This window comes from Lontra canadensis, unplaced genomic scaffold (assembly GCF_010015895.1).
Source record: "Lontra canadensis isolate GAN:19392208 unplaced genomic scaffold, GSC_riverotter_1.0 scaffold135, whole genome shotgun sequence".
Classification (NCBI taxonomy): domain Eukaryota; kingdom Metazoa; phylum Chordata; class Mammalia; order Carnivora; family Mustelidae; genus Lontra; species Lontra canadensis.
In genome coordinates, this window is record NW_022631129.1 from 2,147,305 (window position 1) to 2,174,867 (window position 27,563).

The window sequence follows — 27,563 nt, forward strand, 5'->3', positions numbered from 1 at the left end:
TCTGGACACCATGTAAAAGAGAACTAACTCTCTGAAGGCCCTGGAGAGTGAACAAACAGGAAGAAACTGGAAGGAGTTGCCACTTGGAAGAAGGGAATGCCTTTTTAGTTAAAAAGCTTTGAGTCAGAGCTGTGAGGTGACTAAAGCGTACATACATCCCTTGGTCTTACGGGTTTAAAGAACCTAAAGAAAGAGTCTAGAGCTATCAAAATAGTGCATCTGAAAAATGCGGTGTAAAATCCTAGAAAGAAAAAGAGCTACAGAGGAGCCCCAAACTTGATGTAATGGATGTATGTGAACTCTACACTATCAACACTTACCCCTTAATTATGCATTCCTAGAGCATAATCCTGTCAGCCCAACTAAGGTAGAGGAACCACCTGACTATGTCAGTTGTTGCCTACTGCACCAAAGACAGAGTTTGGAGTTTTCCTTTGGTCAAGTTAATTAGCTAAAAAGAAAGTGATACTCTAAGTTTAATATAATCCAGTCTCTTCAATATAACACCGAAATATCCAGGAATGAATTCAAAATATTAAATGTAAAAGAAATAGGAAAAAAACAGACCCACACTTAAGAGAAAATATAATCAATGTAGAATGACCCCAAGAGGATTTAAATCCTGGATTTAGCACACAAGGATTTTAAAGCAGCTTAAATGGTTATGCTTAAGAGTGTAAAGGGAAAAAATGTAATGTTCTGTAATGAAAAGCCAAGAGTTAGTTGAGCAGAGACATTGAAACTATTTAAAAGAACCATATACAAATTCTAAAACTGACAAAGATATTAAATAAAAAATTTACTTATGAATTAAGCAGCATATTGAAGATGACATAAAAGTCAGTGAACTTGGGGGAGCCTGGAGTGCTCAGTTGGTTACACATCTGCTTTCAGCTCAGGTCGTGATCTGATCCCAGGGTCCTGGGATTGAGACCTGCATCAGGCTCCCTGCTCATCGGGGAGTCTGCTTCTCCCTCTGCATCTTCCCCCTCGTATTCTCTCTCTTGTGCTCTCTGTCTCATAAAAAATAAATAAATAAATAAAAATCTTTCTTTAAAAAGTCAGTGAACTTGAAGACAGTCTGATGTAAATTATTCAATATAAAGAATACAGAAAGAAAACAATTCTTTAAAAAATGAGTATAATTAAAACTCCAGATTGAAAAAAGGAGGATGAAACAGAAAAATATTAGAAGAAAGAGTGGTCTCTGTCCATCAAATTCCTCAAATTTGATGAAAGACAAATTTATATATTCAAGGTTTAACAAACTCTAGGAAGTATCAATAAAAATAAAAACACATGTAAGGGGACTTCTGCTTCCAGGAAAATGGAGATGTATTTTTCCCTATTCCCCCCATTAAATACAGTGAGAAAACCCGGACATGACATAAAATATAGGAAGAATCTGAAAGGTAGAAAGAATAAGCAGACAAGTCTTGGGGTCTTGGGACCCAAGAGATGACTCAATAGTGGGTTCTATGGTTTTATTCTTACCTCGTACATCTCAGACAGGAGCCCAAGAAGCTTAGCAACCCAGAAACACATAAGGCATAGACAAAGTACAGTAACACCACCACCATAAGCCTGTACTCTCTCTAGCCCAAAGACCAGGAAAGGGTCAGCGTATCAAGACAGAAAACTTTTAGACAGTAACTAGAGAGGTCTAGTCAAACACCACAGAAAAATTGCAGTTCTGCCTGACCAAGAAGAAAGTGGAGGTCCCAGATTTCCAGTCTCACCAGATTCCCAACCCACCAACGTAGTGGCATCAGAGAAAAGGGAACTAGCACCATCACTCCGATGAGGCAGTAATGACACCCATTCCTTATAGTGTGCTGGCAACCATGTGGGGAGCCTGGAGGTCCACATTAATCCAGCAGTAGCAGGTCCCTCCTGCTCCTTGCTGGAGCTGTTTCAGCAGAGAATTAGTAAAAATTGAGAATTCTGCTACTGCACAATGCTAGTGAAGCACCCTACCTCATTTGGTATCTGCGGAGGTCTGGTATGCAGCTGGAAATCCTGCACCTGCCCAGCAGGAATAAAGAGCCCCATATACCCTGTGTCATGGGTGTTGAGTGGAGAATCTGAACTTCTACCCACTCCTGGCAGTAATGAGGCTATGCTGCAACCTTCCCTGCTAGAGCAGGGTTTAAAAAAAAAAAAAAAAGCCAACTAAAACAGGAGACTTGAATGAGTCTCATAACACAATACACAAAATGTCCAGGTTCCAACAGAAAATTATTTATCATACCAAAAACTAGGAAGATCAAACTGATCTTGGTATGTACCAATACATACCAAAACAAATATGAGAGATACTAGGATTACCTGACAAAGAATTTTTGAAGCAGCCATAATAAAATGCTGCAATGACCAATTACAAATATGCTTGAAACAAATGAGAAACTATAAGGTCTCTGTAAAGAAATAGAAGAGATAAGGAAAGACCAAACAGAAGTTTTATAAGTTATGTTGGTCTGCTTGGGCTACCATGACAAAACAGCATAGTCTGGGTTGTTAAATTAACGATTTATTTTCTCACAGATCTGGAGATTGGGAAGTCCAAGACCAAGGTGCCAGCAAATTTGTTTCTGGTGAGAATTCTCTTCCTGGCTTGCAAATGGCTGCCTTTCTGCCATGTGTTGATGTGGCTTTTCCTCATTGCATGTATTTGCAGAAAAAGAGAGATTTCTCTCTCTTCCTCTTCTTCTAAGGGCACCGATCCTATTGGATTAGGGTTCCACCCTTATGACTTCACTTAATCTTAATCTCTGTCTGTGTTATGTGTTTGTCATTTAATTGTGCTCTGTCTCCAAACACAGTAACATTGTGGATTAGGGTTTCAACATAGTAATGTGTGGGGGAGACACAATTCAGAACATAGCACTTTGACACTGCCCCCCTCAAATTCATGTCTTTCTTGCATGCAGAATATTTCCATTCCACCTCAATAGCATCAAAACCTTAACTAAAAACAGCATCAGCTCCAATATCTAAAGCCCAACGTCTCATCTAAATATCACCGAAATCAGATATGAGTGAGATTCAATTCATCCTGAGGCAAAATTCTTCAGCTGTAAACTTCTGAAACCAAACAAATTATGTGCTTCTAAAGCACAATGGTGGGGCAGGCAGAGGATAGATATTCCCATTCCAAAAATGAAATCAGAAGGAAAAGGGTGATGAGTCCCATACAAATCCAAAACCTAGCAAGGAACACTCCTAAGGCCTGAGAATCTTCCTCTTTGGTTCAATGGTCTGCCATCCAGGCCCAGTGGGGTGGTAGCTTCACCCCACTGCTCTCGAGGTGCTGCTGTCAAGGTTCTTTGCAAGGACTCTGTCCACACAGTTCTGCTGGTTGGCAGTTCTGCCCTTTGAAACTGAGGCCTGTGATGGTACCAGCAGCCCTTGTCATCTCTAAATTGCCTTTGGAGTCACTCTTTCTGGTTTCTGCTGAGGCAGCCAATCAACATCATGGACGTCAATTTTATGAAGCAATTGTCTACTCACACCATTGGTGTTTTTTCCATGACAAGCTTCCTTGTTTTTCAGAATAGGGCAGGCTAAAGATTTTATAAATCTTTAAATTCTAATTCTTTTTGGCTTAATAATTCGTTCTCAAATCCATCCCTTGCTTTTCATATTTTACTATGAGCAATGATGAGGAACTCAACACTTTGCTTAGAAATCTCAACTAAATATCCAATTTTATTGCTCACAAGTTCTACCTTCCATGGAACACTAGAACACAATTCAGCCAACTGCTCTGGACACAACTTAGTCAATTTATAACAAGGATTGCCTTTTCTCCAGTTTCCTGTAACTTGTTGCTCATTTTTACTGAGACTTCACCAGAAGAGCCATGTCTACGAGCATTCTGTTCATGATTATTTATGGATTCTCTAAGAAGATGAAGGCTTTCTCTCCAGCTCTCCTTTTACCTTCTCATCTTTCACCAGAATCACCAAGTCCCTTTAAGCAATGTTGGCTTTTTCTATCTTGCATCACAATACTCTCCACCCTCTCTACCCATTATCCAGTTCTAATGACACACATTTTATTTTACTTTTTAAAGGAAACATCCACATTTAAGTATTTGCTACAGCAGCACCCACTTCTCAGAACCAATATATGTATTAGTCTCCAGAGAAATAGAACCAATAGAACATAGGTAGATACTCTTTTTTTAAAAAAAGCTTATTATGAAGAATTGGTTCATGTGAAAATGGATGCTGAGAAGTCCTGTAGTCAGCAAGCTGAAGACCCAGGAAAGCTGATGGTGTAGTACCAGTCTCAGAACTGGCTGGCCAGAGACGCAAGGGCTGATGTTTCACTTTAAATCCAAAGACAGGAAAAGACCAACGGTCCTGATCAAGGTGGTCAGGTAAGAGAAGTTTCCCTTTGTAATAGAAAGGTCAAACTTTTTGTTCTGTTCAGGACTTCAACTAATTGAATGAGTCCCACCCACACTGGGAAAGGCAATCTACTTCACTCAATCTATTAATTTATCCAAAATCATCCTAACAGACCTCACCCAGAATAATGCTTGACCAAATTCCTGGGCATGTCATGACCCAGTCAAGTTAACAGACAAATTAAATTTGACAGAACTGACAAATACAGAAAAACATAAGACAAAGCTCAATACATGAATTCATAAGCAGGATGGAGGGGAAAAGGGAAAGAATTAGTAAACTCAAAGATAAAATGACAGAAATTAAAGAACAGAAATATGAAAAATGGAGAGAACCCAAGAAAATGAAAAGAGCTTCAAAACTTATGGGGGTATAACAACAACAACAACAAAAGATCTAATATTCATGACATTGGATTTAGGAAAAGAGAAGAGAAAGAGGCTGGGACAGAAAAAGTATTTAAAAATAATTGCTCAAACTTTTAAATTTGGCAAAAATCTAGATTCAAGATGCTTAGGAAGACCCAAGCAGGATAAACTCAAAGAAATCTACACCAATACACATTATAGTTGAACCTCTGAAAACTAAAGGCAAAGAAAAAAATCTTGAAAGCAACCAAAGAAAAATGATATCTTACCTATAAGGGAAAAATGATTTGAATGGTATCAGTAAGCAAGAAAGCAAGAATAAAGCAACACATTTTTCAAGTGTCAAAGAACTATCAGAACACAATATATCTGATGAAAATATCCATCAGGTATGAAGGGAAAAATCAAAAATTTTCAGATGAAGGAAAACAAAGAGAATTTATTGCTTGAGATATACTTCTCAGGACAGAGTAGTATTGACAAAACAGGCAAAAACACCAATGGAACAGATTAGAAAGCTCAAAAATAGAACCACACAAACCAAGTCAACTGATCTTTGACAATCAATGGAGCAAAGCCAATCAAGTCTATCCTAAAAAAATGGCTAACAGAAGTTTGCTAAGGAGTTATAAAATAAGTTTTATTTTAAAATATTTTATCATGTTATTATTTTTTATTTTATTTATTATTAAATTTTTATTAGTATTTTATTATAAAATAACTTAGTTTTAAAGAAGAAATCTTGGAACACTTAAAAAAAACACAGTAAGTAAAAATGTGAGTAAATGTAATAGAATTTTCCTTCTTGTCTTGAGTTTGTAAAACTAAGTTTGACAGTTCAAATAAAAACTACAGCACTCTCTGATATGGTTCTAGATGTACAAAAAGAACATCTTTAGGCAACTGTATTATAATTCTGGGAAGATAAGCACATAAAAGGGAGGTAAGATTTTTATTTTTCATTTGATCTAGTTAAATGATAAGCTATGTATACAGTTGACCCTTAAACAACATGGGTATGAACATGTAGGTCCACTAATACATGGGGATTTTTTATAAGTATAGTACAATGCTGTAATATGTTTTCTCTTCTTTATGGTTTTCTTAATAACATTTTCTTTCCCCTGGCTTACTTTATTATAAGAATATAGTATGTAATACCTATAGCATACAAAATATGTGTAAATTGACTAGGTTATTGGTAAAGCTTCCAGTCAACAGTAGACTATTAGTAATTAAGTTTTGGGGAGTCAAAAGTTATACATGAATTTTCAACTGTGTAGGAAGTTGGTGCCTCTGTCATATTGTCCAAGAGTCAACTGTATGTAAACAACTATAGCAACAATTAAAAGGTATACAAAAAATACACATAGACAGTTTCCAACTTAAGATAGTTTGACTTATGACTTTTCATCATGATGCTACAAAAACAACATACCCTTTGTATCAATCACACTTCCAATTTTGAATTGTGATCTTTTCCCAGGCTAGCAATATGTGGTTCTGGGCTGTGGCACTGAGCCACAGCTCCCAATCGACCTCATGATCACAAGGGTAAACAACTTTTACAACCATACTATGCCCATGCAACCATACTATGCCCATGCAACCATTCTGTTTTCCATTTTTGTGTAATATTCAATAAATTGCATGAGATATTCAACACTTTATAATAAAAGAGGCTTTATGTTAGATGATATAGTCCAACTGTCAGCTAACACAAGTATTCTGAGCACATTTAAGATAAGCTAGGTTAAGTATAATGTTCTATAGATTAGGTATAATAAATGCATTTTCAACCTACAATATTTTCAACTTACAATGAGTTTATCAAGATGTAATCCCTTTATGAGTTGAGGAAAAACTGTATAGAAAAATACTGTAAGTAAATAAAATTTAATAATAATACAATAATTAATCATAATAATTATCCAGTTAACCAATAGGGAAGCAGAAAAAAGATTATAGAGAAATGAAAAAAATAGAGAACAAAACAAAAAATAAACAAATGGCAGACCCAAGCACTAACATATCAATAGATACATTATATGTAAATGATGAAAATACTCCAATTAAAAGACATAGATTGACAAAGTTAATTAAAAAATCAGACCTAGCTATATGCCATCTATAAGAAACTTATTTTCACATAATGATATATAAGTGTTGAGAGTAAATTAAAAAAAAATCTATCATTCAAACATTATTCAAAAAGAAAGCAAGAATGGCTACATAGATATCAGGCTGACTTCAAAACAAAGAAAAATACCAGAGACAGTGAAGAATATTATGCAAATCCACCAAGAAGCCCTAGCAATCCCAAAAGTATATTTACCAAATATCTGCTGAAAAATATGTAAAGCAAAAACTGATTTAACTGAAAGTGGAAATACACAAATGCCCAATTATATTTGGAGATTTTAATACCTCTTTCCCAAGAACTGGTGTGAAACAACCAGGCAAAAAATTAGAAGTCCTAACTAATGCTGTAAGACAAGACAAGCAAATAAAAGATACAAAGATTAACAAGAAAAAACATTGTTTTTCTTGTTTTTCTAATCTGTACAGTTTTATTTCCCTTACATGTCTTACTACAAAGGCTAGAATTTCCTTATGTTGAGTAAAAGTTGTGAAAGAAGACATCAATATCTTATTCTCAGTCTTAGGAAACTATTCAGTCTTTTTTTTTTTTTAACATTAAGTGTACTATTATAATTATAGTTTTTCATTGTGGTTGTTTGTTTGTAGAAGTACTTTATCAAATTCGGGAATGTCTCTTCTACTATTAGTTTTCTGAGAAAACTGCATCAATTGATATAACTATGTTAGTTTTCTTTTTTCCTTTTTTTTAAAGATTTTTTTTTTTTTTTACAGAGAGAGTGTGTGAGCAGGGTAGGGGTAGAGGAGGAGGAGAGAGAGAATCCCAAGCAGGCTCCATATCCAGTGCAGAGCCTGACATGAGGCTTGATCTCACAATCCTGACAGCATGACGTGAGCTGAAACCAAAGGTCAGATACTTAACTGACTGACCCACCCAGTCGCCCCTATTATGTTGGTTTTCTTGTTTAGAATGTTAAAATAGTGAAAAAAAATAGTGGATTATAACTCAGTCTTGCTTCTCTAGAATAAATTACTTGGTTTTGGTCATAGTGTATTATCTGTATTATTCATTTTATTGAATCCAATGTACTAGTACTTTGTTAAGGACCTTTTTTTTAGGTCTCTATACATGAGGGATACTGATGTAAAGTTTTGTCATTTTTGCAATAACTTTGGTTTTGGGCCAAGGTAATCTGTTTTATATAGAGAAAAGTACAAAACTTTAATGAAAGAAATAAAAAAAACTAAACAAATGGAGTTATTTCATGGTCATAAACAGGAGGCTTAAATTATGTCAAGATGTCAGTTATTCCCTACTTGATCTATAGATTGAATGCAATAACAATAAAAATCACAGCAAGTTATTTTGTGGATATTAACAACCTGACTCTAAAGTTTATGTGGAGGGGCAAAAGAATAGCCAGCATAACATTGGAGAAGAGCAAAGCCAGAGAACGGACACTACCCAACTTCAACTGAGTATAAAATGTTATAATATTCACAGAATAATTTTTACTGCCCTAAAAAATCCTCTGTGGCTCCTCTTTCCCTACCTAACCCTTGGCAATCACTGATCTTTTTTACTGTCCCCATAGTTTTACCTTTTCCAGAATGTTATGTAGTTGGAATTACACAGTATGTAGCCTTTTCAGATAGGTTTCTTTCCCTTAGCAATATAGCTTTAAGTTTTCTTCATGTCTTGGGGCACCTAGGTGGCTCAGTCAGTTAATTGTCTGCCTTTGGCTCAGGTCATGATCCTGGGGTCCTGGGATCAAGCCCTGAGTTGGGCTCCCTGACCAGTGGAGAGCCTGCTTCTTTCTCTCCTTCTGCTCCTCCCCCCAGTCATGCTCCCCCACTTTCACTCTCACCCTATCTCAAATAAATAAATAAAAATATTCTTAAAAAAATGTTATAGTATTCAAAAAAAAAAAAAGTTATAGTACTCAGGACAGGGTAGTATTGGCAAAAGAATAGGCAAACAAACCAATGGGACAGATTAGAAAGGTCAAAAATAGGCCCACACAAACCAAGCCAACTGATCTTTGACATAGGACCAAAGGCAATACAATAGATTAAAGATAGTCTTTTCAACAAATGGTGCTGAAACAACTGCACACCCACATGCAAACTGAAAAAAAAGAAAAAAAGAGGATCTAGAAAGAGACCTTGTATCATCACAAAAAATTAACTCAAATAGATCACAGATCTATGTGTAAAATGTAAAACTATAAAACTCCTAGATGATGACACAGAAGAAAATATAGATAACCTTATTTTTATATACCTCAGAGACATGACCCATTAAAGAAGTAATTCATAAGCTAGACTTCATTAAAATTGTAAATGCCTGCTATATGAAAGACATTGTCAAGAAAATGAGAAGATAAGTTGTAGACTTGGAGAAAATATTTGCAAGACACATATCTTATAAAGAACGGGTACAGAAAATATACAAAGAACTCTTGAAATTAAACAATAAGAACATGAACAAGCAGATTAAAAGTGGGCAAACACCCTGAACAAACACCTCACCAAAATACCATGAACAGAGAGCAAATAAACATATGAAAAGCTATTCAGTAGTTTAACTGTGGAAGAAGCCAAGATGTCCTTCAACTGAATGAATGCATAAAGAAGATGTGGTTCATACATACAATGGAATATTACTCAGCCCTCAGAAGAGATGAGTACCTACCATTTGCATCAACATGGATGGGACTGGAGGGGATTATGCTAAGTGAAATAAGTCAGTTGGAGAAAGACGATTATCATACGTTTCCTTTCATATGTGGAATATAAGGAATAGTGCAGAGGACCACAGGATAAGGGAGGGAAATCTGAATGGGAAGAACTCAAGAGAGGGAGATAAACCATGAGAGACTCTGGACTCTGGGAAAAAAGTTGAGGTGGGTGGGGGCATTGGGTAGCCTGTGTTGGGTACTAAGGAGGGCACGTGATCTGGGTATTATGTGCAACTAATGAATTGTTGAATGCTATATCAAAAACTAATGATATACTATATGTTGGCTAATTGAACTGAATTAAAAAAAAGAAAAGCTATTCAGTATCATATGTAACAAGGATATGACAAGATGTCCCTCAGCAAGTGAATGGATAAATTATGGTATAACCAAACAATGGACTAGTAATCAGCACTAAAAGGAAATAAGTTTTTCCACCATGAAAGGCATGGAGAAACCATATTACATATACATATACATATACATATACATATACTTATACATATACATATTACGAAGTAAAAGCAGCAATTTGACAAGGTTGCATACTATACGATTCCAATTATATGACATTCTAGAAGAGGAAAAACTATGGATACAAAAGATCAGTAGTTTTTAGGGACTGATGGGAGGGTAAATCAGTGGAGCATAAGATTCTAAGGGCAGTGAAACCACTTAGTATGATAATATAATGGTGTATACATGTCACTATACACTTACCAAAACCTATATAATATACAACACAAGAGTGAACCCTAACATAAATTATGGACCTTAATTAATGATAATGTAACAATATTGGTTCATCAGTTATAAAAATTGTAGTATATTAATACAAACCTGATGCTCAGTCTCAAAGAGCACATTCTTCTGATTTCAAACATGAAAACTTCACATAACTTAAGCACAACTGGATAGCATAAAGAAAGAAGGGAACAGTTTGGTTCTAACCCTGCCTTCCAACATTTCAGAAGTGAGGATGAGGCTGCAGACAAGGACAAAGGTATGAGTAATCTGCAACATTCCAGTCTTCTCAAGCAGACTACCACATATTGTGCTTATTCGCATACAGAACCTAAATTCTGAATGAATGTGGAAATAACCCCAAAAGTATATCCATGGTTCTTACTTGTGAAAACAACTTACAGCTGCCAAATTTCAGAGGGCAAGCATGCGCATCCATCGGGAAATCCTCAAGTTGCATGGGGCACTCTGCGGAGATGGTCAGGCTGAAAAGTAAGAGATGAAGATCTTTAAATAACTCACCAATTCTGGCTATTTACTGAGCAGACACCTTGTTCCAATAAACCATATTAAGTATGTCCCTCATTATTCTAATTACCATATTTCATGAAATTGTCTAAACTGTTTCACCAAATTGTACAGGTTTGCACTGAAGATGCATTTAGAAATAAGGCTTAAGTCAAATTTAATCGGTTCCGCGGGTTGGTGTGTGTGTCTGTACATACATTACCACTTGTAAAGCAATTTTCAGATGCCTTTAAAAATGATTTATTCTTTGTTTCCCGTCCCATATTCAGAATAATCTAAGAAAACTTCCTTTGACAAGGCTGAAAATATATGTATTTTCTAAATACTTTATAACCTCTAAAAACATAATTGTGTAATAAATGCTCAGTCCACATTTTAACCAGAAGCTGGCTACAATTATTGTGTACTGGACTGACGACATGACACTAAAGAGTAGGTGAAATTGTTATGAGAGCAACTTTCTGGAACAACTAATTGTTTTTAATCCAAGCCTGTTCTCCCAGATAATAATACCACCATCTATGACCACTGTCACCAATGTCTCAAACAGTAATGGACATAATATCCACCAGATCTATGCCAGGCACTGTGTTAAATGCTTAGCTGAATTAACACAACTAATCAAAATAGCTTTAGGAGATTTGCTGCTGTTAATATCCCAGTTTCTAAGGCAGGAAAGTGTGGAACAGATATTAAAGGATCAGGACAAGGATGTAGAACTATTAACTTCTACTGTGTCTCTGTAATGGCATGTCTACCACATACTAATTGGTAACAGGTTCTGCACACTTCCAATGTTGCCACACTGTCCTGTCTTTATTCCTCTACAGACTTTACTAATTAGGTAGTGAATCTAAATTTCATTAATGAGTTAATCTGTTTAAGTTTCTTATTCTACTATTTAAAATGAAATTATACAGAATGAAATCATAATAGAAAACATTCACCTTTAAACAGATGTTATAATTACATTTTTATACAAATGTTAATTTGACATGGTATTAACACTATTGGTCCTTCCTTCTTATATTGAATCTGGGTCTTGCCTATGAGCCCAAGGTGAGAATAAAAACGTAAAAACACTCATTTTTGCCTTTACTACTTCCACTTGTTAAAACAGATTAACTTTTGGCTATTAAATTGCGTACAGAAATCACACTTTATAACTGCAGACAGAGTAGTTAATGTATGTATTCCCGGAATGAATGACACAAAAATATGAGCCAGTGCAAGAAATGTCTGTGTCCATCAAAGAGTAGAAATCATCTGCTGCCTCTGGTTTGAGGCACCATTTCCCCAAGGATGGAGTAATGCTTAAAAGGTGGGAGTGCACATGGACTAGAACATAGCACCACATACCACATTCAAGCAGGGAGATGGCATTTAAAATGATACACTGTATATGTTCAAAGAAGGATATGGGAAAGTACAGGAGAACTGTAAAGGAGAAAACCATAAATAGATATCATTTCACTTATAATTTTACCTGGTAAATTTTGTCCAGAGTTTTCTGACATGTACGTATATTTTCTTTTTGTTCTTGGCATACAAAGTTCAGTCTTTCATATACCTAACATTAGGAACAGAGTACTTCCCATGTGAAAATCTCTATATAATCATGACTTTGAAAGATGAATTATTTAATTCTAGGATGCAGATGTGTGGGTATATGTATCTGTATATATTATATGTATATGTATATGTATATGTATATGTATATATTATATACATTATATAATATACATTATATAATATATATATACATATTATATATGTACTGCACATTATGTATGTACTGCACATATAATGTATATACATTATATGTATTCAATACATATAATGTATATATTATATATATTATATATATTATATACAGATACACATATAATATAATAATGGATATATATTTAAACAATTATTGTTAGACTTTTAGAATGTTTTAGTTCATAAATAATCTGCAAAGGAATTCTTCAAACATAAATTATGTAAAAGGACTATTATCAGAGACCATGAAGTGGATAAGGTATTAACTTATTAGAATTAAGAAAATTATGACTTAAAAATCACAGCCTGGGAGCATCTGGGTGGCTCAGACAGTTAAGCATCTGTCTTGGGTTCAGGTCAAAATTCCAGGATTCTGGGATCTAGTCCCACATCAGGCTCCCTGCAGAGTAGGGAGCTTGCTTCTCCCTCTCCCTCTGCCTGCCACTCTCCCTGCTTGTGCAACCCCTGTCGTGTCAAATAAATAAATAAAATCTTTAAGAAAAAAAAAAATCACAGCCTGTGAAGAGAGCATTCGGCCAACACAAAAGAAAATAATGTTAACTTTATCTGTTTGTTAACAAGTTAAAGAAATTTTTAAAGTAAAGCAAATAGTGGGACAGAGAACTTAAAAGAGTCAAAAATGTTTTGGACAGTAAAGTCACAATGAGCTCAGAAAATGTAAAATTTTTCTTCAGAAGCAAATTTTTTAGTAGGAAGATAGGAAGTATGTATAAAGCTGCAATGCCAGGTAAAAGCAATAAATGTGAGAAGCAGCACACAAGAGAGCAGGGCTGCAGGAGCTTAAAGGAGAACAGGTTTGATTTGGAGATTCTGTGCTGGTCTACAGCCTCTGTTCAGTTTACAGATGCAGGTGTAAAGACGGCCCTGGGCTCAGGCAGAGGGACCAGTGTGAGGTAGGCTGTAAGCAGGGATGCTTCAGGTGATCCTGACTGTCTTAGTCCAGCCACAGGTACTACACACTTGAGCCAGCAGACCCAGCACGGCAGTCTTCAAGTTGCCCTCCCAAAATGCTGACAACTTTATGAGACCCACTCCCATCATCAGTGTGATGTGGAGATGGTCTCTCCATGGAGAAAGCTTCTCTCTAGACACAGCCATGTCTGCCAGCTCATATACCTGAGCTTCTGTCCCCCAGGAAACTCTCTACTGCCTACTGGGTCTGGAGGCTGACTTGAAGCCAGATGTGTTGGCTGAGTCCTTGACAGTGTCATGAATCATGGTTAATTCCTCTTCCCTCTGTGCTCATGGTGGTACATTGCTTCCATTCCCATGACCACTGGAGGCACTGCCACCTGGCATTTCTAGTGTTTGCCCCTACTTGTCAGAGAAGATCCCCTCATGGAGACTTGACCTCCCACCTTGGGCACACTGCCCATTCCTGGCTTTTCCCCCTTTTCCTCATTCCCTCCTTCTTTCTTGGCCAGCACCATGTATTTACAAGAGCGATGAGAAGTGTTCCTTTCTGTCATGGTGTTCTCATCTCTTACTTACTCAGTTCATCTCATGTCCTGCTTTCTTCTGGCTGTTTGGCCCTGAGAGCTGGCTACTTCCTGAAAGTTACTGCACTGACATATAAAGATGATAAGGATTATAAACTAAGAAGTCTGCTTTCAGAATATAGCTGCAGGAGCAGAGAGTTTAGTCATGGTGGGAAGAGACCAGCAGACAGGATTTAGCTGGACCTGAGAAAAAGAACATGTTTAAAGAAAAAATAATTCCAGTAAAAAAATAATAAAGATGGTAATTCTACAATTACCCTTTCAAAAAGTGCTATCATTAAAGCCTCATGGATTGTTCTCCCATTTTAACATACCTCCTTAGAAGTAGAATTCCAAACACTGGAAAAATATGCATCTATGATAGCATCTTTCTTCTAAAGGATGAATGCATTATTCAGCTAAACCCCCAATAGCAAATGTTTCAGCCTCAGTAGGGGAACAACATTCAAATTTTTTATCTCTTTGAACATTTCAAAAATGGCCTATGCTTTTGCAATACTCAAAAAATATCTCTAGATAAGAGGAAGCCTTCCATTGATGGTTTTCCTGAAATGTAGAATGCCTTGATACACAACCAACCTCCTTCATACAGAAGTGAGATCAAAGCACTCTAAGGGATAATAGATTGGCATAGCTCAAAGGAGCCAGCCAGGCCACCTACTAGAAACTTTCACTTTTCAAATGAAGGAAATAAAACCTAAAAGGTTAAGAAATGTGCCTTATGGAAAAACTTCACTGAATTACTGGTAGATCCAAGAATCCAGCATTTCCCCCCAGAGGTCAAATTTCTATTATGCTTCCCATTTCTGTTAAGACATTCAAGCATTAACTTGTTGAAACACATGTCCCAATTTTCAATAGTTTTTTCTTTAGGGTTAGGAAAGGGCATTTTGTGTGATAAACTACTTGCTTCAACTTGGATTTGTATCACACTAATCAAGGGGTTAGGGTCCTGAACTCACTAGGGAGTTCTCTGCTTGACCAGGCACAGCTCACAGGGGATCACTTTAAGATGGTTAAAAGAGCCAAATTCTAGGGTAGCTAGAATTTGCCATTAACTAACTGTGTAAACTTTGTAAAACTGTCTTTTAACTTCTCTGATCCCATTTGAAGAAGAAAGAAAATAACTACCACTTTTATTTTCTGAAAGAAAAAAAAATTGGTTGATAAGTGTGAAAAGGGGGTTAGTTTCCAGATGTCTACCCAATAATCAATCTCTTTAGATTTGAGCCTTCTTCACTCACATGGAAATACTACAACAGTGCTGCAGAAGGTATGGTGGTGACAGGTAGAAAAATGGCCCTACAAAGATGCCCATATCCTAACTCTCCACACTTCCAAACCTATAGATACTTTAAGTGGCAAAGGAGCTTTACCAATGTGATTAAATTAAGTCCCTTGGCACACAGAAGCTTATCCTGGTTTATCCACAGGGACCCAGTATAATCCCGGGTTCTTACAAAAGAGAGGCAGGAGTATCCGTGTAAGAAAAGGAGATGTGATGACAGAAGCAGAGATCAGAGCAATGTGGCCATGAACTCAGGAATGCGGGTAGCTTCTCGAAGTTGGAAGAGCAGGGAACAGATTCTCCTCTAGAGAATCCAGAAAGAATTCTGGGTGTTATATGCAACTGATAAAATAATGAAATTGGATACTTAGATGAGAGTTCCCAGCAAAGTGTTATAGTTGTGGCCTGTTTTCTTCCTTCTGCTTATAATAAAATGTGAGAAGAAAAAGATAAGATGAGGGAAGAACTGCCAACTGAAGGGACCAGGACTTGATTTGGGAAATTCTCAGTCTATCCAGGTTGCAAAAGATGGTATATTTAGAGGAGATAAACTGCCAGGGAAGAATGCTCTTAAAATAAAGATAAGGGTGTGGTTGGATAAACTAATGCCTCAAAAGTATCAGTAGGTCAGAGTGTTCAGTTACACAGTAAACTCTATGAGATTAGGTAAGTGACTCATGGTACCACTCAACTATGCAGTATAAAAGCAGGGAATAAAGATTAGATTATCCATGAAAGATTTAAGTAGGAGCCTTTTGTCTAGTGGTGTGAACTCTCGAGACATTCATAGAAGACCTACAAAACTTTTGAGAATTTTCTACCGGCAGAAACACTGCCAATTTGGACTGAAAAGGGTGGAGAGGGAAGAGTGCTTCATTTTTTTTTTTTAGACATTTTCTCCCCTTTCAAATGAGAATATCTGTAACTGTTATCATATGACTGTCCAACCATTTGATTTGGGAAGCAGAAACATGTTTCTTGAGTTCCACAAATTTACAATGGGAAGGAACGGTGCCTCAGGGCAGATCATACCCAATCAACTTGCATAGCTTATTTAGATATCTCCAATAATGATATTTGGAACTTTTGAGCTGCTGAGATTTAGTTGAGAATATGGTCTTTAATTCAATGCTATGAGTTGTGACATTTGGAGATACTCGGAAGGGGTTAATATATTTTGCATGTGGGAAAGACATGAGTTTTGGGGAGGACCAGAAGACAGACTGTGGTAGGCAAAATAATAACCTCCAAAGATGGCCATGTCCTAATCCTCCCTACCTATCACAGCAAAAAGGAATTTTTCAGATTAGGATGGTATTAAGGCTCTTGAGATGGGAAGATTAACCTGGGTTATCTGGGTTTGATCCCAATGTAATCATAAGGCTACTTATAAGAAGAAAGCCAAGGAGTTTCAGAGTCAGAGAAAGAGATGAGATGATGGAAGGAGTGATGCCAGACCATGAGCCAAGGAACGCAAGCATCCTGTAGAAGCTGTAAAAGGCAAGGAAATAGTCTTCTCTAGAGAATTTGAAAGAGACACAATCTTGCCAAATGTTTTCTAGTCTCCTGAGCAGTGAACAATAAATTTATGTTGTCTTAAGTCACTAAGTCCATGGTAATTTGTTACAGCAGCAATGGAAAACTAATACAGTAGTTTCCCTTAAAAAATAGTATTACAAGTCAAATGGCCGGTTTTTAGTGTGCTGAATAGGAGCCTCATGTATATTTTGAAATCATTTTCCAAAGTTAAGAAAGAAATTTGGTAATATTAGCCAATTTATAAATAGCTCACAAAGTGTTAGGTAATGTGAAAATCCAGACCTTGCTAATGAAATAACATCTTGTGCAAAGTGTCCTGCCTTGGTCAGTTTGTGAGCTGTACATCATGCCTCAGCTAGAGTCACTCAGTGGAAACATAACCTCTCTGTAAAGATGCTACAGTGACTCTCAGGCAATATATGAAATTTATTTGGGGACTCAGAATTAAGTATTAACACAGCATCTAATGATTGGTGTTATGAAAGAAATAAGCCTTCACTTGGTAATGATACGTTTCTAGCCCTATGAGTCCTTGTAAAGAACAGATGAATGCTTAATGTAGATAACTTTCTATTTGCCACAGTTGCTCCCATCTGAAAGGCTGCAGGGTTTTGAGATAGAGTGACGCTGGTGCTGTTCACCCGGCATTCCTGCAGGTAGCATCCTTTCTGTATTGTAGCCTCATTGTGCTGCCTCTGGCTTATTCCTACCTGCATGGGCTGTGAAGGGCTCCTTCATCCCTCTAGGAGGAATGCTGCTGCAAAGCTCTCCTTGCTCTACAGCTAAGTCACATCCACACTGTTGATGGACCTGGAGAGTCCCACTGCATTCAAGGAGGACCTCTTCTACTGTGAGGGGTGGTCGAAAGCAAGCCCAGCTCTGAGGAGTATAGGCCTCCTCTTCTTATATTTGACTCCCCTCTAGATTGACAAATGCAGAGAAGTTTATTCATGTATTCAATTACAGAGAATTGGCATTATTATTAACAAAAATATGAAAATATATTATATTTAAGTATAAATTACATAAAGTTACTAGTGTTAGGAATACATATAGTCCTGTTTCTCCTTCAGAAATTTCCCTTTGATACCTTCCTGATGCTAAAATCCTGCCCCACTGGAGCTTTCTCCCTTGTATGCCTGCATTCAGGAAAAAAAAAAACTGCAAATTTTTTCATGAAATAAAAGAATGCAACATTCATTTGCTTGTATTTGCTTGTTTTTAACAATCACTAACATGATATACCATGCATACTATTGGTTAGTTAGGAATTACCAGTTCTTGGGAACCTAATTATAACTTATAATAATGTTTTGAGGAAAAATGTATTTTAAAACTCAGTCAAATATGTAAAAACTGAACTTTTTGAATCTAAACATTGTCAAGTTGGGAACGGTGTATGCTGGAACCCAAAGGTCATTGCCAGGGTCATCCATTCCCTTGCCTTTTTATTAACTGTAATGTGTGTACTGGTCTCTTTTGTGATGATTGTAGATCTACTGCAATTGTGTTTGGTCCAGATCAGAACTGCAAGCCTAGCCTCTTTCAGGTCCTGGCCATTGTGCTTGTCCTGGTTAGCCAGCCTTCTAAGGGATCTTCACCATAGCACTAACCCTGCCCCTACCCAAATCACAGGCAGGGATTCTGCCTGAGATCACCAAGAGATGAGATACCAAGTTCGTCAGGAGTTAGTGAGGTATGGGAATGGGGAGTAGCCAATGAAGAGCTAAAAGAATCAAGTGTGCAGTGACCTGCTTAAAATGTAATAGAATTTGAATTTAGTGGAAGAAAACATTGTAAAAAGCAGAAATTAGGAGACTATCTGAAAATTGAAATAAGAATATACTGAAATGATGAATGTTCTGATTTATACAATTGTAGAGTTTCACACCTTAAAAAATGTGTTTTAACATAATGAATATCTTCTTTTTAGCAACAGAGATACATTCTACAACTTATTTCAAGCTTGAATTACAGATTTCATTAGTTAGTTGAGGGCTAATTTATTCATTTTGTACTCTTATTGTAAGAAGAATGTACATGAGACCAACCATTGGAATTATGCTGTGTTAAAAATTCTCTCTGAAGTTAGCATTCCTCTTCAGCTATTGGGAAGAAGAGGTCAGCAATTCTCACTTATGTTGAGAAAACTAGTGTATGTGTGATAATTTTTCAAATTTAGCATATTTTTATCAAAAGGGAACACAAACTTTGTTGATCTATTTTGATTTACATGGCTGTATCTATTCATAATACTCCTATTTCTTAGGAAGGCACTGTAGTGATTAACCTGGTAGTGGAAATATTTTCTTTAAATTTTTGTATGTATTCACATGCCCAGCAATAATTCTTATTAGATCAAATGTGGAAAATAAAGAAGCTTGAACAATTAAAAAAAAAAAAACTGCAAAAAAAAGGAATAGCACAAATATGCAAAGAAGTTCCTTTCTGAAAATGAAATTCAAGTGTGTCTTTAATCATAAACCATAAGGCAACCAATACTGTAACATAGGAGAAAGCAGAGAAAAGAGGTAGTAGAATTAAAGAGACCCCAGTTGAACTGTCATCTCAGGTCTGTGTACTTGCTGTGTTACTCAACATTCCTGGACCCAAACTATCCTCTAAAGGGTATTATAAAGCTTATTTTACAGTGCTGTTTTAAGTCCTGAATATAAATATATAATGCAAAGCTTGACACATAATAGATGCCTTAAAAATACTAGGGAAGAAGTAAAGGTGACATCAGCAAAAGTTGTGAATTAGGGAACATCCACAAAACAATGAATAAGCTGACAAAAACTGTCAGCATTATTTTTTTTTTCTTTTCTTTAGAAAACTGGAATCTAATAAAGAACCTACGATAGCCAGGAGAATGCTTAGTGAAGAAAAAGAATACCTGAATTTCAGTGAGCAAGCTCTGTGGCATTTGAACTTACTGCTATCAGCCCCCAACCTCTAGCTCTGCAGTGACTTTGAAAATGGCAGCCCACATCCTGCTGCAGTTTGCTGAAGGAGCTGAAGGTGGGTCCCTGAAGGACTGACTCAGGGTATGCTTTCATTTCAACTGACTCAGAGTTTTCCAAGGCTAAGGGATTTTCTAAAGGACCATTTGTTCAAAACATATAAACACAAATATATTCACCACTGCCATGGGACAATGTATACAGTTGGGGCAAGCAACAGACAGACTGATAAGTCTAGGAAGGAAAGGCTAGGGAAAGGGAAACTTGGGGAAGTAAGGGTTGAAAACTCCATGTATTCCAGATAATCTAGAAAAACATGTGCATGCCCAAGGCTGGATGCATGTTCAGAAAAGACCTAAGAAGACTGAGTTCTCATTTCCAGCTAAGCTAAGGGCCCTTCAAATGCAGGGAATGAAAGCTGTGGAAGTTGTAAACTGCCTGGCTAGGTGCTGAAGGAGCACCCCAACACATACAAAACTTCTGCAAAGACTGAGAGTTTTCATTTTTTGGGGAACTCTTCCAGATTTTAACAACATACATAAATATAAACACCAGTATTATATTTTGGTTTATAACCCCTCTCTTATTCTATATTATTTAAAAGACAAATGCATAAGATGAGAATTATTAATTTACATTAGTGGCTACACTAGGTAAAAAGATGTAATTTTTTACGATTAACAATAAGAGAATCGGGCTATGCAAGCAAGGTTTTTGGATACCACTAAAACTAAGTTGGTATTAATTCAAATTTGATTTTCATGAATTTAGATGTTAATTTAAATACCCAGAGTAACCACTAAGAGAGTAACTAAAATATATACAGTAAGAGAAATGAGATGGAATTGAAATGGTACACTAGGGAAAAAAAATCAACTGAACACAAAAGAAGATACTAATAGAAAAATTAAGAAACAAAAAAGAAATAAAACAAATAGAAAGCAAATGGGGGAAAAAAGCCAAGTCTTTTCTTGTCAGTAATTACATTAAATATAAATGGGATAAAAACTTCAATTAACAGGCAGAGACTGGTAGAATCAATAAAGAAATATGAACTATACTGTCTACAGCAGATTCATGTTAGTTCCAAAAACACAAGAAGTTGAAAGTGAAAAGATAGAAGAAGACATTCTATTCAAACCAAAGAGAACATAAGACAAAATTTGTTAGAAGAGACTAAGAAGGACACTATATAATGATAAAAGGCTCAATGTATCATAACATAGAGGAATTATATACATACATGAACCCACTTCAATACTTCACTTTCAATAATGGTTAGAAAAACTGGACATATTATTAGTCAGAAAATAGAGGACTTAAAGAGAAGACACTATAAACAAACCAGACCAAGCAGCCATATACAGAACACTCCATCCAACAACAGGAGAATATACATTTTTTTAAGGGCACATGAAATGTTATCTAGGATAGACCACGTGTTCAGCCACAAAACAAGTTTCAATAAATTTAAAAATACTGAAATCATACAGAGTATCTCCTCTGACCACAGTGGAATAAAATAAAAAATCAGTAACAGAAGGAAAAGTGAAAACTTCATAAACACATTACTAAGTAACAAATCTAAATCACAAGAGAAATCAGAAAATTACATTGAAATGAACGGAAATGAAAAATACAGCATATCAAAACTTTTGGGATGCAACAAAAACAGTCCCTAGGTTGAAATTCAGAGCTATAAAATGTCTACATTAAAAAAGAGGAAACAATCTCATTTCATATATTAAAAAACTAGAAAAATAAAAGCAAATTAAACCTAAAACTAATTGAAGGAAAGAAATATTAAAGACAAGATAAATTATATAAAGAACAGAAAAACAATAGTCCACTGAGCTTACAAAGAGGTCTTAGGGCATAGGGCATGCTAAGTACTGAGCTGGTGCTGTTTTCAATTCCTGAATCCCTTCTTCCAGATTTCTGAATGTTAAAGATGATGAATGGGACATTTCAGCTGGTTTTAGAATGTTATTTAACATGTTTTAAGACCCAGAATCTTTCAAATAATGACACCACATCCTTCTTTTGGGGAGCTAATAGAAAGCATGGTGTTGCAGCAGGTGCGGGCACAGACACTTGATGTACTAAGTGAGACTAAGAAGACTGATCTAAGGGCAGCCACATCAGAGTGGCAGTGGCAAGTCCTCAAAATGCAAGGACTTGCACTGAGTTTTCTCTTGACCTTTATTCACTGAGCAGAGGAGATTTCCTTTTCCATACTCAGAGACTTGACACTGACTTTCCATCTAGAACTGCCACTCAGGGTCATTGCTCTCAATCTCTTCTTTACACTTCACATTTCAAAATGCTCTATTTTCTACTTTGGTGACCTCCTTGTTTTACTGAAGTGTAGTTGACGTACAGTATTTTATTAGTTTCAAGTGTATAACATAATTAAACAATTCTATACATTATGAAATGTATGAATGTGGTGGTTACCATTTGTTAGCATAAAAAGTTATCATAGTATTGACTTTATTCCCTATGCTGTACTTTTCATCTCCTTGATTCACGTATTCTATGACTGGAAGTTTGTGCTTCTTCTTTTTTTTTTTTTTTAGATTATTTATTTATTTTCAGCTTTACAGTATTCATTGTTTTTGCACCACACCCAGTGCTCCATGCAATCTGTACCCTCCCTAATGCCCACCACCTGGCTCCCCCAACCTCCCACCCTCCCACCCCTTCAAAACCCTCAGGTTGTTTTTCAGAGTCCATAGTCTCTCATGGTTCACCTCCCCTTCCAATTTCCCTCAACTCCCTGCTTCTTAATTCTCTTTATCTATTTCATTCATCTCCCCAACCACCTCCCTCTGGCAACCACCAGTTTGTTCTCTGTATTTAGAGTTTGTTTCTGTTTTGTTTGTCTTATTGTTTTCTTTTATTTTGTTTTGGTGCATAAAGAATATTGGTGTGTGTGTGTATGAAATATCAATTACTCAGTCATAAAATAACAATGAAATCTTGCCATGTGTGCCAACATAGATAGACCCAGAGGGCACTGTGCTAAGTGAAATAAGACAAATTAGAAAAAGACAAATACCATATCATTTCACTTATATGTAGAATGCACAGTAACTCATTTTGTGACAGTCTATCACTCCCACAAAACCAGACAAATATTCTAGACTATCTAGAGTTTCTGAGTTTCTGTGAATCAGGTAAGATTTCAGGTTTCTCTCACTACTCTTCAAATTACTGAGTTCAAGGCTACTCAGTAAAGGGTCATCAACATAGAAATGGTGCGTTATTTTTAGCAGCGTAATTTTTAAAAAGCAGTAAAAAGGCCCTCCATGGGTTAGTTATGTCCCCAGTACACAGTTAATGTCCTACAAGTGGCGATGACTGCTCTGCACCATGCTAGCTGAGTAGAAGGTGGCCCCCAGAAGGGCCAGTGCAGTACGGTAGAGAAATAATAAAAAAGCAGGCAGTGATATTCAAAACCAGCTGGTTAACAAAGAACTAGGGAAACAGTCACTATTTGAGAACACTGGAATGAGTTTCAAATGTTGGTGGAATGTGCATAAGGAGGTGTTCGGTAGGCCATTAATCAGGGCTTGACTGTGTCTTAAAGCATATAGGTAGACAGAGAGTAGTTGGACCCACAGAAGCAGATGAATTTTCAAAGAAACCCAAGAGTGTTGCCAGAAGACAAAACACTATAAGAACCCTATTTTCTCTAGGTCCACGTGGCCAAGCCTTAGTTCAATCATGTACAAAACAGTACAAAATAGATGTCCAACCTCCATTCGAGAGAGCATGAAACACACCTTGAGTGGCCATGAATAACACGGTTTAGCATCCTTCGTAGTGAGGGAGGAAAGGAACGTTGTTGGAGAGAGGAGATTACAGGAAAACAAAGGCTCATGCCATGAAGGACAACAAATGCTTTAGTGCCTCAGTGTTCTGGAGGCCAAGAGATGGAGATGAAGGGAAACTGAGGGAATCTGGATGTGACTGGGAAAAGATCCTTGGCCACCTTGGACCACTTATTGTAAATAGAAGACAAGGAAGTGCAACAGTCCAAAGCTGTGAGAAAACACATAATGTCACGCATAGGATGGGGGTGTGGACAGAAGACCTCCTGTGTGAGGCTGGAACCCAGGGAGGTGCTGTGCTAGGAGCCTTGCCTGCACCATCTCATTGGTGATCACCCAGCTCAAGAAGATGCTATAAGTGACCATTCTAATCTGTCTGATGGGAACTGAGACCAAGAGATGATAGCATCTGGTGAAGTACAGAGCCAAATCCCTGCCAGCGGGTCTGATGAACAAGGTTTATGCTTGAGGCACATGGTTAGTCTCTCTTTAAGTAGTCCAAGTATTCAGACAGAATCATAGTTATTACATGGAGACATGGATCCCTTCCAGAAGGTTTTTTATTTTGATTTTTTCTTCCCAAGTGAATGCTATAGCAGCTGTTCATGGCAGTCCGCAGGCCAGGGGTCCAGACCTCCTGCCGCCTGCTGTGTAGGGCAGGACTTTCTTAGCTGGTGGCTTTGACATGGCCTCTGACCTCATGATGTCCTCTCCTGTTAAATGAAAACAGTGAGTCCTCCCACTCCACAGACATCTTAGTAGAAAAGTAGATGTGTGGTCTATGTGGTGGTCAGGAAAGGTTCTTCCGATACTTGCCCTAAAACTTTCCTCAGCCCACAGCAAAAGGAACTGCTCTGAATACAGGGATCCTCTGAATTGGTCCCTGTCCATCACTTAGGTATTATTCCTGCTGCAGGATACACTTTTCAACTGATACTTTCACATTTGTACATGTTTGTCCCTATATCTGAGACACCCCTGCAATTCCACACCTCCTCCCCAACTGCCGCACCTCCTCAAGACTTAGCTCAGGTATGACTTCTGTGAACTCCTTCCTCCTTCCTCTCCCACTTACAGAGCCAGGTCTCCCCTCACTCACTGCTATATTCCCAAATCTGCCAGCCTCCATCTCGGTGCCATCCAGGTTCTACGGATGGTGTTCAATGCAGTTTTTTTGCCTTGCTGAAGGGATACAGCAAGTAGAGAGAAAATGATGGTTAAGTGAAGGATTGAGTGAAGGCAGGAAAGCAGTCAGACTATGGGTCAGCTCCTAGGGTCACTGCTTAGTTATTTAAATTAACACTCAGGGAGAGCTGTCCAAACAGATCTGTCTTGACACTCCTCTCCCTGTTTAGTAATATACGTTCAGTCGGGAGATTAAGGCCTATCCTCTTACTCCCACCCCTCAACACACATGTGCTCACACATTGCTCCAAGTTCAGCACTGACACCTTCTGTAAGGATGTTTTCTCTAGCTCAGCTGCACCAAGAATGTAGAGCAAGGAGAGGGAAGGAGAACGTCCTTCAGAAGCATTTGAAAATTTCGGTTATTTAGGTAAGCAAAGCATAGCTTGTATGCTTGGGGCCTGACAGGGCACCCAATGCAGGTAAACACCAGTGCAGTGGACACCACCCAGAGCCCTGAAGGAAAGGTTCATGCCTGTCTGCCATCCCGCCAAGTCTGAGCACCAGTGCACTGACTGCCTGGTGCCCAGAGCTTGGTCTCTGCTGCCCCACACTCAGGAAAAGTCTTTAGTAATATGCTGAGAGCCAAACGTAAACATCTAATTTGATTGCATTTTGTCTGTACTACATATCATCACTAAGGGGTCTCAGAGACTACACAAGCTCAAGCTATTTAAAACAAAATTCAACCTTTCTCTGACCTTCTCAAGAAACCCTGGTGCCCTTCCAAGTGTTTCCATTCATTCCTTCCTTCAAATCATTACCTTGAGGAATAGCACAACTTCTGCAAGACAGATCTGGGAATAACTTCGCACACTTCTCAGAGACCACTTCATTTCAGGTCTACCAGCAAATCCTGTCAGTTCTCCCTCCAAAATGACTCTGTCCATTTTTCCCCCATGGCTTCTGCCTCTGGCAGAGTTGTCTTCATCTCCTACCTACATAAAGCAAGCAAGGCTCTTTGATACCACTTGAAGCCTGAGTTCTTTAAGCCATATTTTTTTTTTTCACAAGGCAGCAGACTCCTAAGCTTAAAACACAAGAGAGGTCCCCAATACATTAAAATGGACCTCACTCCCCACATTAACCTCCCCCCGTTTCCTTAAAATACTGAGCTCTGCACATCTACTCACACCCTTTTTTTTACCCACCCAATGCTGCTGCATCCTTCTAGCCACAAATGCAAAGTGACTTAAAGAAGCCATTCTGGCCTTACTCCCAGCATGAAAGTCCCCTCCTATTATTCTCCCATGTTCTTCGTCTTCTGTGTCTCAATGCAAACAGAAAACAACATTTCCTAGGCTTACATTTAATAGTGTGTATTTACTGATCTTATTAAAATTGCCTAAAGCATTATGGAAAAAAGCTAGGTTCAATTTTAAACAAAAATAATTTCAATAATAAAAATTAGATTAGCACTGTTTACTATTTCCTTATTAGAAGTTTATTAAAATATTTATAGTCCATTTGGTTATTCATACTTTTAAAATGCTTTTCAAAAAAAAAAAATCACCCCAATTGAAAGACTGTAGGGAAGTAACATCACCAAAATGGCAACTTAGGAGAGCCCAGCATCTATAACCCCACAAAGATCAATAATCAGCTATCCATGAACAAAAACAGCTCTGTTAGAGAACTGAAGTCCTCTTAAGAAACTCTAGTGACACAATGAAACAAAAGCCTGCAGATAACCACACAGAAGAAAGGAAAGGAAGACAACTTCGCTTGGCTCCATCATTCCACCCCTCAAACTATCATTACTTAGAGCCAGGAGGACACTTCCCTGGCCTTTCGAGGCTCTGAATTAAGTTCCCGCTTCAGTTCGACCCAACTGAGACAGACAATGAGACAGCAGTGGTGAAGAACAGAGAACAAACACAGGGACTGCCAGTAGCAGCCACCCAGTAGGAGCAAGAGCAGTTCACAGTAATCTGCTCTACGGACAGACCCAGCAGATTTTATTACCAAAGAAACCAATGGCTAGCCCCTGAAACCATGGAAACCCTGCAGATTCTGCCAGCTTTTGCCCCACTGTATTCACAGTCACTGATGCCAGCTGCCTGAGTCCCTCCCCACTGTGCCCCCACTGGAGCCCAGGAACTGCAGCTAGCCCTTTGGGCTATGCACAAGCATGTCTCAGCCTGATCTCCATCATTAGTCTCCACTACTATGTGCCTGTGGTGTAATCCAGCAGCCCCAGAAGTACACACAGACAGTCAGAGCCCCCATGCTGCCAGTGAGTCCATAGCTGGCCCTAGGTCTTGCTGCTTGTCCTGGCTCCCACCACTACATGTGACCAGCCCCTCCCCCTACACAGGTACCTGCAGCTGGCACCTCCAAACAAATGTCCACTGGTTCTAGCCACCACAGCCACATGCCCTGATCCCTAGCCACAGACCATGGAGATGCTGCTAAGAACCCAGCAGCTATTACAGCCACTTGCGGCAGAGCTTGCCACAGAATTCATAAAGAATCAGTGAAACATGATTCCACCAAAGGAACACAATAAACTTCTTGTAATTGGGCCCAAAGAAATGGAGATCCAGGATTTGTCCAACAAAGAATTCAAAAT

The 27,563-nt window shown here is 37.7% G+C and overlaps 1 protein-coding gene across 3 annotated transcripts in view; it reads right to left on the minus strand.

Moving 5' to 3' along the window:
- The window catches only part of GABRA5 (gamma-aminobutyric acid type A receptor subunit alpha5), an 85,143-nt gene that overhangs the window by 24,858 nt on the left and 32,722 nt on the right, over positions 1-27,563 (minus strand). For all 3 annotated transcript variants that reach the window (XM_032843104.1, XM_032843105.1, XM_032843106.1), the window contains exon 7: positions 10,771-10,853. In XM_032843104.1, the coding sequence (XP_032698995.1) occupies positions 10,771-10,853 (83 nt within the window). The remainder of the gene's footprint in view (positions 1-10,770; positions 10,854-27,563) is intronic.